General features: G+C 48.4%; 1 protein-coding gene across 2 annotated transcripts in view; it reads right to left on the bottom strand.

Moving 5' to 3' along the window:
• The window catches only part of Wwc1 (WW and C2 domain containing 1), a 152,588-nt gene that overhangs the window by 11,829 nt on the left and 123,170 nt on the right, over nucleotides 1-17,589 (bottom strand). For both annotated transcript variants that reach the window (XM_038327022.2, XM_038327024.2), the window contains 6 exons: nucleotides 17,477-17,557; nucleotides 16,222-16,308; nucleotides 14,929-15,121; nucleotides 9,618-9,758; nucleotides 7,828-7,919; nucleotides 728-860 (listed from right to left, as the gene is read on the bottom strand). In XM_038327022.2, the coding sequence (XP_038182950.1) occupies nucleotides 728-860; nucleotides 7,828-7,919; nucleotides 9,618-9,758; nucleotides 14,929-15,121; nucleotides 16,222-16,308; nucleotides 17,477-17,557 (727 nt within the window). The remainder of the gene's footprint in view (nucleotides 1-727; nucleotides 861-7,827; nucleotides 7,920-9,617; nucleotides 9,759-14,928; nucleotides 15,122-16,221; nucleotides 16,309-17,476; nucleotides 17,558-17,589) is intronic.

The raw sequence follows: 17,589 nt of genomic DNA, 5'->3' as shown, positions 1-17,589 counted from the left end.
TGGTTATAAGACTATGATAGAGCCAAGCATGGTAGCACATGCTTATAATCCCTGCACTAAGAAAAACTGAGTTCAAGGCCAGCCTAGGTTACAGTCACCAGCAAAAGATGGACATAGACACTTAGCCCAGAAACTATCTTAGCAGGAACTTTCTCAGTACCCTGCTCGAGTGTGACAGGAGTGCCCCCTCATGGGAGAAACTGCAGACGACACTCCTTGGTGTATACAAGGCAGAAAAAAAAGTGCTTGGGTTTTGCTCTAGGACTCCCTCCCTGGCCAGGCTCTGGAGACTGCCCCAGGGCTCTGTTCAAGAACACCACGTGTCTTAGCCGCAGCATCCTGTGAACTCTGAGAAAAGAGATCCATTCCAGGCCTATGAGCAAGGCTGGTGGTCCCATGTGAATTTAAAGATGAAGAAATGGAGGCTGGGTGGGAATGAAGTCATCCAACCAAGACTACACAGGGAGGGGCAGAGCCGGGCTCTGAACTAAGACCCATGTGACTGCAAGGCTTGAGATCTGGCTAGAGAAATAGGGAAGCCATAGAGGGCAGAAGGAAAGATAGGGCCCCTTCAGGTGCACTGTGTCTCTAAATACAACTCAAAGTGCAGGGTCAGCCACTTCTGGGAACACTGTCCACTTGGAGAGCTACCCCTGATGCTGACAGCCTTTTCTGATGGCGCAGACATTGTGATGAAATATTATCTTCCCAGATCAGTTCTGTTTACCTTTAGTGCTGGGTACTCCTCTGCCTCTAGGGAGACCTTTTCAGCGAAGACATCTTCCTCTCCCTCCTCTTCCTCTCTCTCTTCCTCCTCCTCAGCTACTGCTTCATTCTCGCTGGTCTCTTCCTCATACGTCCTGTGGTGACATAATGCTGTGGTGAGTCCCACAACACCGTTCCACCTCCACTTGCCTGCTCCTGAGTGCATCCAGGCAGGCAGGGTTTCTGAGACTTATGATGGTAAGGGTATTTATCAAAAGGACCTCAGTATAGGGCTGGGCTGAGGCTCAGAAGCACAGTATGTTCCTGGAGTGTTTGATTGCCCCAGATTCCACCTCTAGAACCCCCAACAAACACAATCTTCTTCCCTACCCTCACCTCCCTCCCTCCCTCCCTCCCTCCCTCCCTCCCTCCCTCCCTCCTTCCCTTCTTTCTTTCTGTATGTGTGTCTGAATGTGCATCATAAGGATGGAAGTCCCATGGAAGCCAGAAGGGGGCATCAAGATCCAGAATATTCTACATCAGAAAGGGGCCCGTCTAGCTACCCTTTCCACTCAGTCTCCCCGCTGTTCCCTGGTGGCTACCAGTGAGCTTTCCGGTGTTACAGATCAAATTTGATTTCTCTCGAGTTTCATATAAGCAGTCAAACAATACGTGCTCCTGCATCCTTGGCTTCTATTAGTATGCCTTTGAAGCTCATCCAGGTCCTATAATCATCAGGAGCTCACTTCCTTTTTATTACTGAGTAGCATTCCCCAGGATGTAGTGTGTTTAACACTTCATCCGTCCGTGAGCACCGAACTGCAACCATCTCTCAGTCACCGTGACTGAAGTTTCTATGAACCCAGGAGCAAGTCCTTGATATGGAGCCAGGGGGTCACTTCTGTTAGATATTGTGTTATTGGTTGAGGCCGCCAAAGTGAAACACCACAGAACTATATTTCCCACAGTTCTGGAGACTGGCGTCCGAGACGGAGGTTCCAGTACACAGCTTTCTCCTGAGGCCCCTGTCCTTGACTTGCAGGTGGCTCCTTGCTGCTGTTTGTGCTTCATCTTTCCCATACTCACAAGTGCTTGGTGTCTCTGTGTGTGTCACAATTCTCTCTTTTTATAAAGATACCTATCAGGCTGGATCAGGTCCGCCCTACTTTAATTGCCTCTGCAAGGCCCCATCTCCAGATGCAGTCACATTCTGAGGTACAGGCACTCAGTACGGTAAGAAAGAGCACTGGTTGCTCTTACAGAGGTCCTGAGTTCTATTCTCAGTAACCACATGGTGGCTCACAACCATCTGTAGTGAGATCTGGCGCCCTCTTCTGGCGTGCATGCACACACACACACACACACACACACACACAAACACACACACATATATATATATATATATATATATATACATACACACCGTATACATAATAAATAAATAAATCTTTTTTTTAAAAGAATTTGGAGGGGTGTACAATTCAGCTCATAGAATTCAGGGATTTACTGAATTAATGACTATACATTTGCCTTTTAACAGAACCGGCAGAGTGAGTCTCCGGAGTCATTCCCTCACAGTTCCAGCAGCAACACAGCAAGTGAGCACGTTCCAGCTTCCTGGCGACACTCGTGACTGGCAGCCATTCCATTGGGAACAGCCTTGTATCTTATTGTGGATTTTTTTAAAATATTATTTTTGAGACAGGGCTTCATGTAGCTGAGGCTGCTCTGAACTCCTGGTTGACGCCTGCCTTATTCCATCTCTAGTTGGGCTTTTTGTGTTCCAGGAAGCCTTTGTAAAACATTTCCTGCTACAGTTATTTATTATTTATTTGTTCATGGCTATACTGGGGATTGAATTCAGGACCTTAGACACACTTAGGCAACCTCTCTCCAACCGAGCTGCATCACAGATAACGGAATTTCCTATACTCTCTGCTAAAGCTTTATCTTTTCAGTTTTGATGTTTTTAGCTCTATGATCCAAAGCAGGATTCATTTCTGATTGAGGGGAAAATAAGAATAAAAATTAATTTTTCCATACGCTATAGCTAACTGTCCCAGCACCGTTTCCTGAACAGCCTCTGCCATGTTGCTCTCTGTCCCCTGGGCTCCAGGGCTGGAAGGATTCGCCAGGCTAATAGACTACACATGTTGGGTGTAATTTACATCTTAACTTCTCGAAGATGTGCACTGCTGCCAGGCCATGGCCCGTGTGAAATACTGTCACCATGCTGAGCCACCAGAATCCCAGCCAAAGCGGAGTATGTGACACAGAGTCTTCTGTGAGGCTTACTGTGGGGGAAACGCAGCATCTCCCTGAGGGTTACCCAATGGGGAGAGCCAACCCCCATCTCTCTTCACAGCCCTGCAATGGAGACTCCTCTCCACTGCGAGGGAGCTTGCGATAAGGGGAGTCTTGTTCTCCTCTGTAGCTCCAGACACAAAGACCCACAGTTGGCGTGGACACAGAACAATCTGTAGGATTCACTCACCAGCCCTTCTGGGCTGCTTCAGAAAGTCAGCAGTACTGAGGGAGGGCGTGCTCACCCCACAGGTTCAGTGTGAGGCGCACAGGCTGACAGCCTCATCCGTTGTCACAGGGGAGCTAGGTGGCTTAGCCTAACAGAGCCCTTGACCGCTGGGCCAGTCTCTGATATTTCACTGTAAGTCTGATTGAAATGTCCCAGGACAGGAATAAAGACCCCACTCGATCTCAACAGAGAAACAAAACACACATGGCATCCTTCACCCAATGCAGCGGCAAACAAAGCAACCAACCCAAAATGCCAGCTGATGCAAGGATGTTAGCAAGCAATGCTCGCTTCGCATGCAAGTCCGTTAGTAGCAGTATCTGTCAGATCATAAACAGGGACTTCATCTAGTTTCTATTTTAGCCGTGCTGGAGACTGAACTCTGGACCTCTTTCATGCTAGGCAAACTATATCCCTAGCCCTAAATGTACATATTCTAGGTTCAGTGAAGTGTTGGGGAGTAAGTTTAGTTTTAGGGTATTTTAGTCACCGTTAGTGGCAGTGTTTCCGGGCTAACAATCCTACCCAAGAAACACTTTGCCTTGTGTGTTCAGGTGACATGCTCAGGCTCAGGGACACAGCAGTGCCGCCTATGGTTATCACCCCAGACAGACATACATCAGGGCCTCTCCCTTGCGTGTGTATGATGAATGCAGGTGAGTGAGGGTGTGAGCAGGTCATGGTATGCACATGGGGGTCAGAGGTCAGAGGACAACTTTCCTGAGTTGGTTCTCTCCCTCTACTGTGTGAGCCCTGGGGATTGAACTCAAGTCTTCAGGCTTGGTGGCAAGTGTCTTCGCATACTGAGATAGTTCACTGGCTCCTCTATGTTTTCCTAATAACCAGGGTCTTGTTTTGCTCGTGACTCTTCAGCGGAATGAATGCAGTTTCTCCTGAGGTGCGGAGAGGTCCTCTGCACTTGGGAGGCAGAGGACACTGAGAATTTGAGGCCAGTGTTGCTACAGAACAGACCAAGAGAGAGAAATGTTCCTCTGATACTTGCAGTAAAGGCATCAAAATAGTTTTTTTTAAAGGGGTGGGTAGCTGAGATCTATTGGGCCTTAATACTGCAGGTCAGTGCCTGAGTTCTGGGGGCTGGTCTCTGGGAGACCTCCACTGGGCTCTGAAGCTGAGCAGGTGCAGAGAAGCTAGTGACTGCCCGAGGATCAAAAGCCACCTTCAGGCCTGGGGGAGGGGGCTGCAGATGGAGCCACCCTACCAAAGCAGCTCTGAGAGGCCTGGCCCTTTTTGTAAGCTGGCATCTGGGAAGTGTGAATGGCAGGGGGTGGGGAGAGAGGGGGCCACAAGGGGAGCAAGAACAGAGGTGGTTGCTAGGAGACGGCTTGAAAAGTTTCAGCACTAGCTTGGAATTCAGTAGCAACCACTGATCTCATGCCAGGCTGTGGGGAGAGGGGACCTGGGCTGATTCTGGCATCAGACCTGAGCCTGGGTGACTGTCAGCATCAGGGTTGCCAGGGACAGGGAGAGGGAGATAGACACTGTGACCAACTGAGAAACAAAGGAATACAGAATTCCTGAGGCCTGGTACGCTCTTCATCACATGGAAAGATGGTTAAAGAAGAGCGTGTATGTCAGCAGCTATCGCCAGCGGGCCCCATCCAGCCTGCTGCCTTGTTTCTTTTTGGTTGTTGTTGTCTGTTTTGTTTTTGTTTCTTTTTCTTCCCCTGGGGATTTTAAGCTGAGAAATGCTTTTACATTTATATTTATTTTTATGTGGAGACAGGGTCTCAAGGTATCCCAGGCTAGCCTTGCACTCACTATGTGGCCAGCTGGAAATCTGATTCCCCTGCCTCCACCTCCAGAGTACAATGACTGGAATCACAGGTAATGTGACATCACAGCTGGTTTAGGGAGTGCTGGGGAATTGAACCCAGGACTTTGTGCATGCTAGGCAAGTAAGTACCAATTGAACTACACCCTCAGCCCATTTTTAAATGGCTGAAAATAAGTAAGTAAGTAAATAAATAAATAAATAAGGCGGTGATCATTGTTGCAGGTACAAATGCTAAGAAATGTCAATCCCAGTGTCCACACATGGCGTGTCAATGGAACACAGACGTAGCCACTGGTTACTCATGGCCCACGCTGCTTTCACACTGTAGAGGCAACTTGAGGAGACATAGCGGAAGCTTTGTGGCCACAGCAGATGGTATCTGCCATCTGTTCCTGACCAGGAAACATATGGTGACCCCTGGAGTCAAAGACTGTAACGGAAGGCTCCCTCCAAGAGCAATTACAGAATTTGGGACTACAACAATGGTAACACAAAAGAGTTATTGAGCGTGTCCTCTAGGTTGGTGACTGCAATAGAAAGGCTGGTCTCTCTCTGTGCACTGCAGTTCTGTTCCCAGCAGCCAAGGTACGGGGGGAGCCAAGTGTCCACCAGCAATCGCGGTCCTGTATACGGAATGCGAGTCAGCCATAGTAGCTGTCACCTGTGACAACACAGAAGAACCTGAAGGACATTAGGCTAAGGAAAAGGAGACAGGCGCAGAAAGACACACACTGCCCATTCTCCCTTAGGTATGGAATAAAACCGTTGACCTCACGGAGATGGGTGGAGAATGGTAGTCCCAAGAGGCTGGAGTCAGGGGAAGAAAGGTCACGTGACTCAGAGCAGAGACTACGTTCTTGTTTTGCTACCACTCACTTTGGCTACAATTCAGAGCTGGTTGTGTGAAAGAATGGCTAAAAGAAACTGGACCTCGTGCAGGCTGGGGCTAGAGGATTATGCACGAATTTGAGGCTAGCCTGGTCTGCATGGTGACTGTCAGGCTAGCCAGGGCTCCATGGCCAGACCCCATCTGAAACAAAACAACAGAACTAGCCAACAGAATGGTTTAGAAGAGCAGAGTCTGCATGGTGCTCTTCGACAGTGGCTCGTTGGCCTTCCCAGCACTGTGACCCTTTGGTACAGTTCCTCATCTTGGGGTGACCCCCAACCACACGGTTGTTTGCATTGCTACTTTATAACTGGAATGTTGCTACTGTTATGAATTGCAATATAAATGTATATGCTTTCTGAGGGTCTTAGTGGCTCCTATGAAATGGACATTTGATCTCCAAAGGAGTCACAACCCACACATTCAAGATATGGACTATGAAGTAGATATGTCAGCCATTAGCATCTGTGACCACAACACACTGCAGTTACCTACATATGATACTGTCACCTGTATAAGTACAATTGACTATGCATCAATTTTTTTCAAAAGTAAAAGTGCATAGTGGCACACCTTTAATCCCAGCAGGAAGGCAGAGGCAGGTGGATCTCTGGGAGTTCAAGGCCAGCCTTGTCTACAGAATGAGATCCAGGAGAGCAAGCGAGACCCTGTCTCAAACAACAACAAACAAACAAATGAACAGGCAGAACTACCTTGCTGAGGGATGTACAGAGACAGGATTGACACCCTAGCAGAGGTCACGGCTGCTGAAGTGTATACTGCTATCTTGTTGTTCATGGGAAAGAATCCAACTGCATCAAACCACACAGTGGAACGCTGTGTCCCAACCTCTTGTCTAGACATTCTGATTGGCTCAGCAAGAAAGCCTTCCTGTCCGGAGTTAAGTCTTCAGCATTGCTGGACAGCTCTGTCTTTCCTTTCAAATATGGGGAGACGGCAGGCTGAGCAGTTTTGATGCTTGCTACCCTCGAAGGCAGAGTGTTCACCTGCCACAGATCCATTCCGGCCTCTTGGCTTCAGAGGCAGAAACTTGATTTTCCCAGCTAAGCAACAGTCCTCACTTCTCAATCTTCTTCACAGTGGGATAGGCAAGGAGAAGCAAGAGGAAGCTGCTGGATGTGACTTGAAGAAGAATTCTGGGCTGTGAGATACACGAGCATACTCATCTCTAATCCTTCCGGATGGACGATTGCCTCAATGGTGAGGCCTCAGTAAGACAGCAAACCAGAGAGAGAGAAGGAGCCTGAGTTTCCAGTAACACCATGGAGCTTGGAGATTGGATTGTTTCCTCCTGTTCTTAATCAACAAAGGGACAACTTCAACAATTTCCTCTTCCTCCTTCTCGTCATGCTGGGAATTGAACTTAGGGCCTTGTGTGCGCTTGACAAACATTTTACCAGTGAGCCACATTCCCAGACCAGGACTTTCTCATTCCTATCATTTCTTCCATCTCTTCCTAGTAACTAAGTGCAATTCTTACTGTACAATACACAATTTATAGCAAATGATTCAAATTTAAAATCTACAGTAGGGCTTAAATTTTTTTCTCTGTAACCTAGACTTTCCTCGAACTCACAGTAGTCCTAATTAGCATCCCAAGTGCTGGGATCACAGATGTGAGCCATCGTGCCTAGTTTTAATTTTTTTTTTTAGTGCAAATACATGTCAGCAGACTAAAACAAACAATAACATCAGGCAGGAACAACGCATGGGAGATTTTATGCAACATAAACTGTGAAAGGGTTTTAGGTACCACTGTGCCAAACGAGCCTTGTTGCCTGTAGAGACTATAAGCATAGGTCCTTGATGTTCCCAGCAGGACCTTCGCTCGGCTGCCCTGAGGTCAAGGATCTCTGTACTAAGCCCAAGGGTACATCCACTTACCAGCTGCCTTCCAGTGTCTGGGAGCCACTTCTCTCCTCCTGCCTCTTCTCCAGCTCCACAGCTGTCTGTTCCAGCAAGGCAGACACAGTATCCTGAGAGACAGAGGCCGCCAGGTCAGCAGGGGCTCCGGGTGCCTCCTTACCTACCAGCATCTCAGACATGTACCCCTCCTAGGGAATACAGGGTAAAGCCCGAAGGTTGGAACAGCCAAGCATCTGGCCCATGGTCACCCACACATGGGAACTATTGTTTTGCTTTCACTGGCCAGTCTGCGTCTCTCTCTCTCTGTGTGGATCTACTTAGCAGAATTAGCTTAGCAGTGAAGGGAAAACATCAGGGCTCCGATTGGAGGAGATCAGAGAGCTGTCTTCCCGAGTCTTTGTGTCCCATGAACCATCAATGACACAGCAGTGCAGTAAGGGTCTAGAGAGAGGTAAGCACTGTGTGCTGTGTGTCTGGGACAAGGACCCAGTGGCAAGTGGGAGACTGAAGATGTGGAGGGCTTCCAGGAGAAGGAACTGAATGGTGCCATTACTGAGGAGGAGGGTGTGACCTGAGAGAATTATTGAATCTCTCCGACCCTCATTTTTTCCCAACGAGCACCAGGAAAGTCTTTATGGAGATTATTTCTGATGATCTAGGCTCAGAAGAGTGACCTAGCAAACAGTATTCAGTAGACAGCCCCTGACATCTGAGCAAAGACAAGTTGTGGCTTTCTGATCACATGGTTAATTTACCACCATCCTCAGCCAGGGGTCGGGGTGGAGGTCACAAGGCTAGGAAACTCCTGATGAGTTCTTTGCGGAAGGAAAGAAAGAGCTAAAGTTAAGGGCTGTGGCAGATGGTTTGCTCACATATAGAAGCCCACTGAACCACACAGCCATCACGCTCTGCAGAGAGAAGCCAGGAGCTGGGGGAGGCTTTTTGGATGCATGCCTTTTTGGTTTGGGTTTAGAGACAGGGTCTCTTTGCATAACCCTGGTTGGCCTAGAACCTGCTTTGTAGAGCAGGCTGGTCTCAAACTTTCAACGATCTTCCTGTTTCTGCCTCCTCATGCTGGATTATAGGCATGCCAGAGATGGTGTAGGGATGTTTTCAATGATTAGCGCTAAAACATATTTTCAAACCAAAGCAAGGAAAACATTTTCAAGTAACTCAAAACAGGCCAGCTACCACTTACCCAGCCCTTGCAAGAAGCACTCGCTAGATCCATTTCTTCAAAGTTTCTCAACAACCTTATCTCAAACTCTTACCAGACACGGAAAAAACAAAACAGACAAACACAAAGGAGGCTCAGAGAGGTGACGTACTATTGCCCAGCTGGAAAGAGCCAATTCTGAACAGCCTTCGGTCTCGGTTCTCAAGAAAGAACTAGGGTTCTCAAGAAAGAACTAGGGTTCTCAAGAAAGAACTAGGGTTCTCAAGAAAGAACTAGGGTCTCAACCTCCCAGCTTTCTCCTTCCTTCTGTACTTCTTTTATCCAGGATCTCACTTGTGTTAGCCTGGCCTCATCACTGAACCATGAACCCACTCATATAGCCCTCTACATCACTTTGGAAAAACTTTAAGTTTTGTTTGTTTTTTTAAATCAGAGAAGCAATATAAGGCACAGCAGAATATAGAAGAAGAAAATAAAAACCCTCAAGGAGCTGGATCGTGACCACTCAGGGAAGACCATTCCTGGATGGCTCTCTCTTCCCCCTGTTTCTGTTTCCTCCTACCCCAGGCTCCTCTCCTTCACCACTGCAAGCTGGGATCTGGTTCATCGGGTACCCACTTAGCCCACTCACCATGTGGCCGGGCCCCGTAGCTCCCGCTGGTTGGGGTTCCCTGCACTGTTTCTTCAAGTATTTGTAGCTCAGGAGGTTGTACCAGCGTGTTGACCTCTCCCCGGACCGGCAGACCTCAGCCAGGCTGATCTGGGCGCCTCCCTGTTAGGGAGAAACAATGAGAAACGTATGGATATGCCAGCTAATGGAGACAACACGGAAAACAGGAGTCCCAGTGAGATAGCGGCAGAGCCTCCTAACAGGGTTTCACTATGCTGCTATGGCAGGTCTCGGGTGAACTTAAACCCCTCACGTAGCTGGGACTAGGGGTATGTAACCATACCTATTTATACCCATCCCCTGCTTTTTTAAGAGACCTTGAATTCACTTCGTCACCTACCTTAGTCCTGAACTCAGCCTCCTGAGTGCTAATTTTACAGCCATTACGCCACCACCTTCAGCTTCTATGAATGTATATATCTAATGTCTTCTGACACTCTCTTCACATGGCCGAGGCTGGCCTCAAACTTGCTGTACAGCTCAAAATGACTTTGAACTTCTGATCCTTCTGTCTCCACCTCCCTAGAGTTGGGACTATGGGTATGTGCTACCAGACTCACACATGGCCCATTTTTAAAAACTGGTTATTTGAATTTTGATTGTTGATACTTCTCCTGCGCTGAGCTAGGTTAGGTTCTGGGTTGAATACTAAGGACGACGAGGGTCCCTACACAGCCCCACTTCCTAGCAATTAAGAGTCCCAAGGAGCAAAACACTGAACAGGCAATTACAAAAGAGGTTGTTTTACATTCCTTATGGGAGAAATTTGCCAGCATCTTGCAAAATATGGATACATTTTACCCCGTGGCTTGGGAATTACACGTGTAGGCATCTATCATGTACTAAACGACCCATGAACAGGAACCTTCATTTTGGCTTTCTTTGTAAGAGTACAAGAAGTTGCTATGTAGTTGAGACTGGCCTTGAATTACTAATCCTCCTGACCCCAACTTTCTGGGATATTAGGTGCACATACAGATGCAAAACCAATCAACCCCTACACACACACAAAGAGAGAGAGAGAGAGAGAGAGAGAGAGAGAGAGAGAGAGAGAGAGAGAGAGATTTGCACTATGTCTGTGGTACAAAAGGTCAGATGATCATGTGTTTAATAAGAAATAACAAGCAGCTAAGGAATAACAAATCTAAATGGCTACTGATAAGAAGGTACATGGTAAGATGGGATCAGTGACAGAGTAGAAGCTTTTCCTGCACCCATCTTTGAAACATACAAATGCACTCCTTAAGTTAAAAATGAAAAGCAGTACACTGACCTACCTCACCAAGAAGGGATGTGTACAGCACCCTCCGATCCAGCCCCATCCGGAAGCCTTGCAGGCTAACCTTACTCTTCCTTTGGCATTGAAGAGTTCCACCCAGCCCTCTTCAGAAGAGCTCAGGACAGGTTTGGGGTTCAGCTTGCCCACTTTCCCCTTTGTCTTCACATAACAGTGGCTGGGTCAACGGATGGCAGGTGTATCAGAAGCCAGTTTGTAAAGCAGGCCTCTAGTTGGGGTGGGCTCACTGACCTAAGGGCTCTTCAACCCACCTGAGAGCCCATTTCTCCCTCTACAGGATGGTAGCTCCAATGCCAACCTGAGCACAAAGACTGTTTGAGCACCAACGGGATGCCACCGGTAAAAAATGCCATGCTGCACCTTTTTCTCATGCACAAAGTTACTTAAAATATTCTATAATACCTTCAGGCTAGGAATACAAGGTGTATCTGAAACAAACAAATTTCCTATTTAGACTTGAATTCCAGCTCCAGCATATCTCATTATATATGCAAATATTCTAAAACAAAAAACCCAAAAACAAACAAACAAACCACCGCCCCCCCCGAAATCTGAAACAGTTCTGGTCATGTGTTTCTGACAGGGATATTCAACCTAAAAGAGGAGGAACCAGGTAATGGCACTGATTGCTAAGTCTGGGTGACTAACAGCAGTTTCTGGGGGAAGAGTGTTGCATAGGGAGAGGAAGTCAGCATGCACTGACACTTTGCTATTTTGACATCAGTTTCCTCACGAGGAGAATCGCTGCTCTATGCAGGGCTGGGGGCGGTGGGTTACTGTCATTTCAGGAATTAAGTGCCTGGCACGCTCCAGGCACCAGAATAAATGTAAGTATATACAAGAATATGTATATTACTCCTTTATTCATTCAACAAGTATTCCCTGCAGCCAGAGAAACATCTAGAACACGATTCCTCCCCCAAAGAATGACAGTTTCCTGGGGAGACATACAAGCATGCTGGATATTGCAGTTTGGAACATGACAGGCTGTGTCTGAGGGACAAGCCTGGGAGGGATCATGAGAACGGCTTGGAAGCGTGACACCTTCATCAGGTTATTCTTAATGACAACAGGATGAGCTGCCTGCTGGCATAGGCTCACAGGCATGAATATCCCTCGCCTTCCTAAGCTGGAAGCATTTGGAGCGCATTTACGCACTCACGGACTCAATAGACACGATTTACTGAATAGCCTGGAAGGAAGCACTGGTGTTTGCAAACCCTCCAAGCAGCCAGACTGTGGGGGTGAGGGGCACTGGCGGTTTGAGGGAAACCGGTGATGAGCGGTAACTTCAAAGGATGCCACACGGCACTGCTTAGGTGTATTTTCTGTCCAGTTGCACAGGTTGGGGATGGGGTTCACATCGGCAGGGGTAGGCTTTGCCCGGTCAGTGACAGACACCAAGTGAAAAAGGAACAAGGACTCTATGGTAATGGCCACACACTGGCGTCTGCCCTGGCAGGACCCGAGCTGAGGGACACTGGTCTTAGTAGCTAGGTGGAGGCAGGGTGATGCCACACTAGCACAGGTGGTGGCATTACTGATGACAGTCTTAGGGAAGGAGGCTATGTGTTCCCCTAAACCTGGGGTCTGTGGAGGTGAGAGTCTTTAGTCACCCTGCAATGTAACACGGTGTGTGACAGGAACACATAAAGAAGGTGAGCGTGTTCAAATTCATGCCAGTCCTCGGTCATTTCACCGGATGAAGGTAACTTAGTTTTTTGGGGCCTTGTTTATTCCCTAAAATGAAGATCACCCGGATACCTCTTCCTGGGGCTGTGCTGAAGGTTAAACAAGGGGTTCTTGGCCCAATGGTGAACTCACAGATGCTGCTTGTAAGACTGACTGAAGGGCTTAACACAGGCTGGCGATTCCACAGCCCCAGCAAGACAGAGAAACACCGAGTAGAGCAGAGAAGCTCTTTCCCACTCCTGTCTCATGGCTTGTCCTCCTCAGCCACCCAAACCAACACTTCATGTTCCCAAAGTAGCCAGGCAAGGAGGCTTCCCATTGGTCATGGGCAGCAACAAGCCACTGTAAGATCAGCGGCCTTTTTTTTTTTTTAGCTGTTGCCATGGCAACCAGTCATGGCCAGACTTCAATTAGGAAGGTAGAATAAAAGGCACCCACTTAGGAGAAGAAAACAGGATTTAGTCTCTTCCCAGGGCTGAGGGAAAGACTCGCTAGAGGAGCCTGGGTCTGGAAATGCTTCTCAGTATCCACCATGTTCCTGAAACCATTTTTGCCACCATTTGTGGTCTCCAGGGAGCCCTGCGTTAGCTAAGAAAGGGCACTGAAGGGCTCAAACGTATGCCCTGCACACAAGGGGTCCAAATACAGCTCTGTTACTGTGCAGCTGTGTGACCCAAAGCAAGATCTTCATCTCTGTGCCTCAGTTTCTCACTGGTGCAAATTACCTATTTTATAAGACAAATGAAATCAATGGGGAGAATGCTTGTCAGGGACCTAATTTGTTGTCTGTCAGAAAATGTCACCCAGCTGACATTCACTGCTGTACTTGTGTCCATGGTAACATCATTATAAGAGGTGTGGTTTCTGTCGTGGGCTGAGAAGGAAAATGGCTGCCGCTCATGCCCACTGAGTATTTAGCAGGTTCCCAAATTTGCTGAATCTCCATCTGCATTTGGACCAAAGCACCAGGTGACGCAACACTTGCCACAGGCACTGAGTGGGGGCAGCACTGCAGGGATGCTTCATCGGACACGAGACCAGATGGGATGGTTGGCAGTAAGGGCTGCATTACAGATTTGGGAACTGAGCCTGGACATTGGAGACTCTCTGGTGGTGGGGCTGGGAAGGGCTAGCCGGGTGACTTGTCCTTATATCCTGAGGGTACAGTCTGCAAATTCCCCAGCACAAAGGATTCTCCACCACAAGCAGATCCAAGTGAAGCTGGATAGCTAGGAGTCTCCCACTCTGGGCAAAGACCCATGGCTGCCACCAGGAGAAAGAGCAGCCTGCAGGGGAGGCAGCAACTGCCACGGTTACTTTCTCAGCTTTCAGACGTGGATGCAGGGAGAAGGCTCAGTGCCGTGGACAAATCCCTGGCTTATCCTCTACACAAGTTCTACATTTTCTTCTGACACTTCATCTACTTCCAAAACAGCCCACACCACAGTTCGTCTGTATGTTAGCTGCCTTGTGTAGGGGGCTCTCTCACCAGATCTCCAGTGCCCAACACAGGCACAAGCACCTAATAGGCTCCCAGCAGAGACCAGGGTAAGCAGAGCTCTCTTTTAACTCGAAAGCCCACACTGATTTAAAGACACTGGAGCTGTCATTTAAACACTCAGAAATGGCACCAGAGTTAAGAAAGCCTTTCATTTGGTTCAGTTCATTTTATCCCAGAAGCCCCTGGGGAGGGGTTATTCAAGGTTGAACAACCTTACTCTGCCTGTATTTAAGTGCATGGCTTTCATAGGGCCGTAGCATCTCCAGCCCCGGCTCCCATCAATGCAGAGAGGGGGAGGAAGCTGGAGGAGCAGGAAAGGGTCTGTTAACTGAGAACCCATGTCAGACTCATTGGTAGGTGCTTTGTATGCACGCTCGCAAACCTCGAGACACTCCCCAGTGGGCAATCAGGGGGCATTTTGTAGACAAAGAAAGTAAAAAGCGGAGGTGTTTAGGAACTTGCCCATGATCCCTCAGCTCAGGGGGTAAAGGTGGGATTTGAATGTCAGGCTGTTTTTGTGACTCTGTGCTTCTTGTCTGATCTCTATGCTGCACGGTGAAGCTAAGGCCGATGGCATGCACTTCCAGGTCCTTTCAGGCTTGCTGCTCCTCTCACACCAAGGGGCTCTCACATACCACAAGACTGAGACCACTCTTCTCTGGGGAGGCATCTCTGCCTGAAATCCCGGTTGAATATGACACATACCCAACCTGTTAAGACCTTCATGCCCTAAGGACTGAAGGTCAGGTGGAGAGACAGACAGAGACAGACTGAGCTCTCACCAGGCACTCCTCCGCATGGCTCTTGTCTGTGGTACAGATATCTACACGTAAGGTCTTCTGGTGAAGGGCTGGGTAGGACATGGACACCCAGAATGCCTCATTGAACACGAGGGTATCTGCAGAGTCCAGAGGCCGGGTTCGGAACAGGCAGGTACTGCTTTCAGAGCAAGGCAGGATGGCTACACGGATGTTTCTGGGGGAGACAGAACCGTCAGAGTGCTGGGTCAGTTGTGTGGGGTGATGTACTGCAGAAATCCCCAGGGAGACAGCTGTCGAGGAGAGAGTGCAGAATGTCTTATGCGAGGGATTCAGGAAGGGTTCTGGGGTACCAGCTGTTCTTCCTGCCATGGGTCTCCAAATTCTTAAGGGTCCCAAAGGCTGTGGAGGCTGAAGCAAACTGGGTGCAAACACTTGATAGGCAGCAATTCACTAGAACTGAGCAACGGTGGGAACAGGGGCGCTCATGTACTGAATGGATGCTCGAATCTCTGCAAGCAGAATTTGACCATTCTGTTTTGTGTGTGCACATGAGTCGAGGCCAGAGGTCAACCTTGTGTGTCAATCCTCACATGCCTTTTAGTTTGTCTTTTAAAACAGAGTCTCTCGTTGCCTTGGAGCTTGCCAAATAGGTTAGGCTGGCTGGCTACCAAGCCCAGGGATTTGCCTATCTATGCCTCCCCATTTCTGGTCCTGGCACTGTCTAAGGGGCAGAAACGAGACAATCTAGAGGTCTGGTCTGGCCTTCTTTGGGTTTTGCTAGACTTCTCTTCTCCCCCGACATCCTATCCTAGGACACTGTCTTAATACAGCAAGGACTGTCTCCAGGCCTTGTGGTCTAGTTATAGGAGAAAACGTCTAGGTAGATGAATACAATGTAACATAAACCCAGGCTACAGCAAGACATGTAGACAGTGCAGGTGCCTGCTGTCCTTGCAACCTCTAAGGTAACACACCAGTTACGTCTAGAACTAGAGAGTTGCTTCTGCACAGAGAAGATAACAGGGACCTGACTGTTCTCATGAGGTCACAGACCAGATTTCCATGCAGGAAGGACCAGCTTGACCAGCATTCCTTGAGCGGTGGGTGGTGGGCATCCATTCTGTACCAGGAAGTGGGGAAGCTGTCTACAGAGGCAGTCTCCAAAGCTGATAAGTGTGCCACTGTGTGTGTTTGGACACAGGCAGCACTAGCCTGCTCGCTTGCATTAAATGCCAGCAGTGGTATCTGCAGTTAGAGCTTTCGCAGGGAGAGCGCAGGTGAGAGAGACGCACAAATACAGGGCTCCGTACTCACACTTTCTGCTCTTGTTGCAGTAACAGAGCGGAGAGGTTACTCAGCTGGATTACTAATATTGCAAATTGCCTGTTCTTCTCATCATACCTGAAATGAAGGGGTGGATAGAGCACCAATCAACAAATCATTTATTTCCTCCCCCCGTCCTTTCTACTTCCCCCTCCCATCTTTCAAACAGGGTCTCACTACATAGCCATGGGTAGCCTATGTAGTAGACCAGACTGGCCTTGAACTCATGGAAATCCTTCCGCTTCTGCTTCCCCACTGTCAGGATTAAGGGTGTGTGCCACCATGCCCAACATTTCCTTTCTCAAGAGTCATAAGTCAGTGCTGCTGGCTGCTCTGTCCAGTGTGGTAAGCTGAACAGCACTCACCCTCAGCTTTGCTGCCACAACCAGATACAGGTTCAGAACTGGCGGCCATCTGAATTTTCATTTGTTTGTTTATTATTGAAACAAAGTCTTACTATATAGCCTGGAACTTGCTATGTAGACCAGGCTGGTCTCCAACTCAGAGACATCCACCTGCCTCTGCCTCCTGAGTGCTGGAATGAAAGATGTGCACCACCGTGCCTGGTTCTGGGGATTGAACTCAAGCTTTCACGGTAAGTGCCTTTACTGGGTAAGCCATCCAACTGGCCCATTCATTTCAATTTTAAAGAGTTACCAGAAGTATTGAGGACCGGCCTCAACAAAATCACCTCTTACCAGTGTAGGGGTGTGGGAACTGAAGACAGAAACCACAAGACAGTATCAGGAGGGAGTTTCATGGATTACTCAGATCCTGAAATCACCCACTTTTATTTTTCCATGGCTTTTATACCCAATGTAAACTGGGGTATGAAATTTTCTGCTATTCACATTTTTGCATAAGAAGACGTGGAAGTCATCCCCCAGGAAGAGAAGGCAGCAGCAACAGCAGTGCACACATCAGAGCTGGGCTGTGCTCTCCAGGGTCAACAATCCTGAGTTAGGATGGTTGGAACCTGGATGGGGATGCAAAGGCAACCACCATAAGAGCGGATACTCAGCAAGCAGAAAGTCTGTGTGCGCAGCCACTGTTCACATCTGTACCAGTCATAAGAAGCTTGGCAGTTCTCATCTAAGGTGAAGAGGCCAGTACTCAGAAGCCCACCAAGGCTAGTGGGTCCTGCTTCTTCTGTGGATAGCCATGAAGGTACAATACTGTCAATGAGGAAGAGGCCCTATATAAACTCTTCCTCTGTCCTGTCGCGCCCCCCCCCCCCATCACTTACTTCAGGGCAATTTGAACCCGAGTGGCTCCCATGGCTTCCGATTCTTCACTGTCGAATGTAGCAGCTTCAGAAGTGCCCAGTCTATAAGACATCAGGGGAAGGGGTTAGTGTCC

The sequence above is a fragment of the Arvicola amphibius genome, chromosome 4 (genome assembly GCF_903992535.2).
Source record: "Arvicola amphibius chromosome 4, mArvAmp1.2, whole genome shotgun sequence".
NCBI lineage: Eukaryota > Metazoa > Chordata > Mammalia > Rodentia > Cricetidae > Arvicola > Arvicola amphibius.
This window is presented reverse-complemented; position numbering and strand designations above follow the sequence as displayed.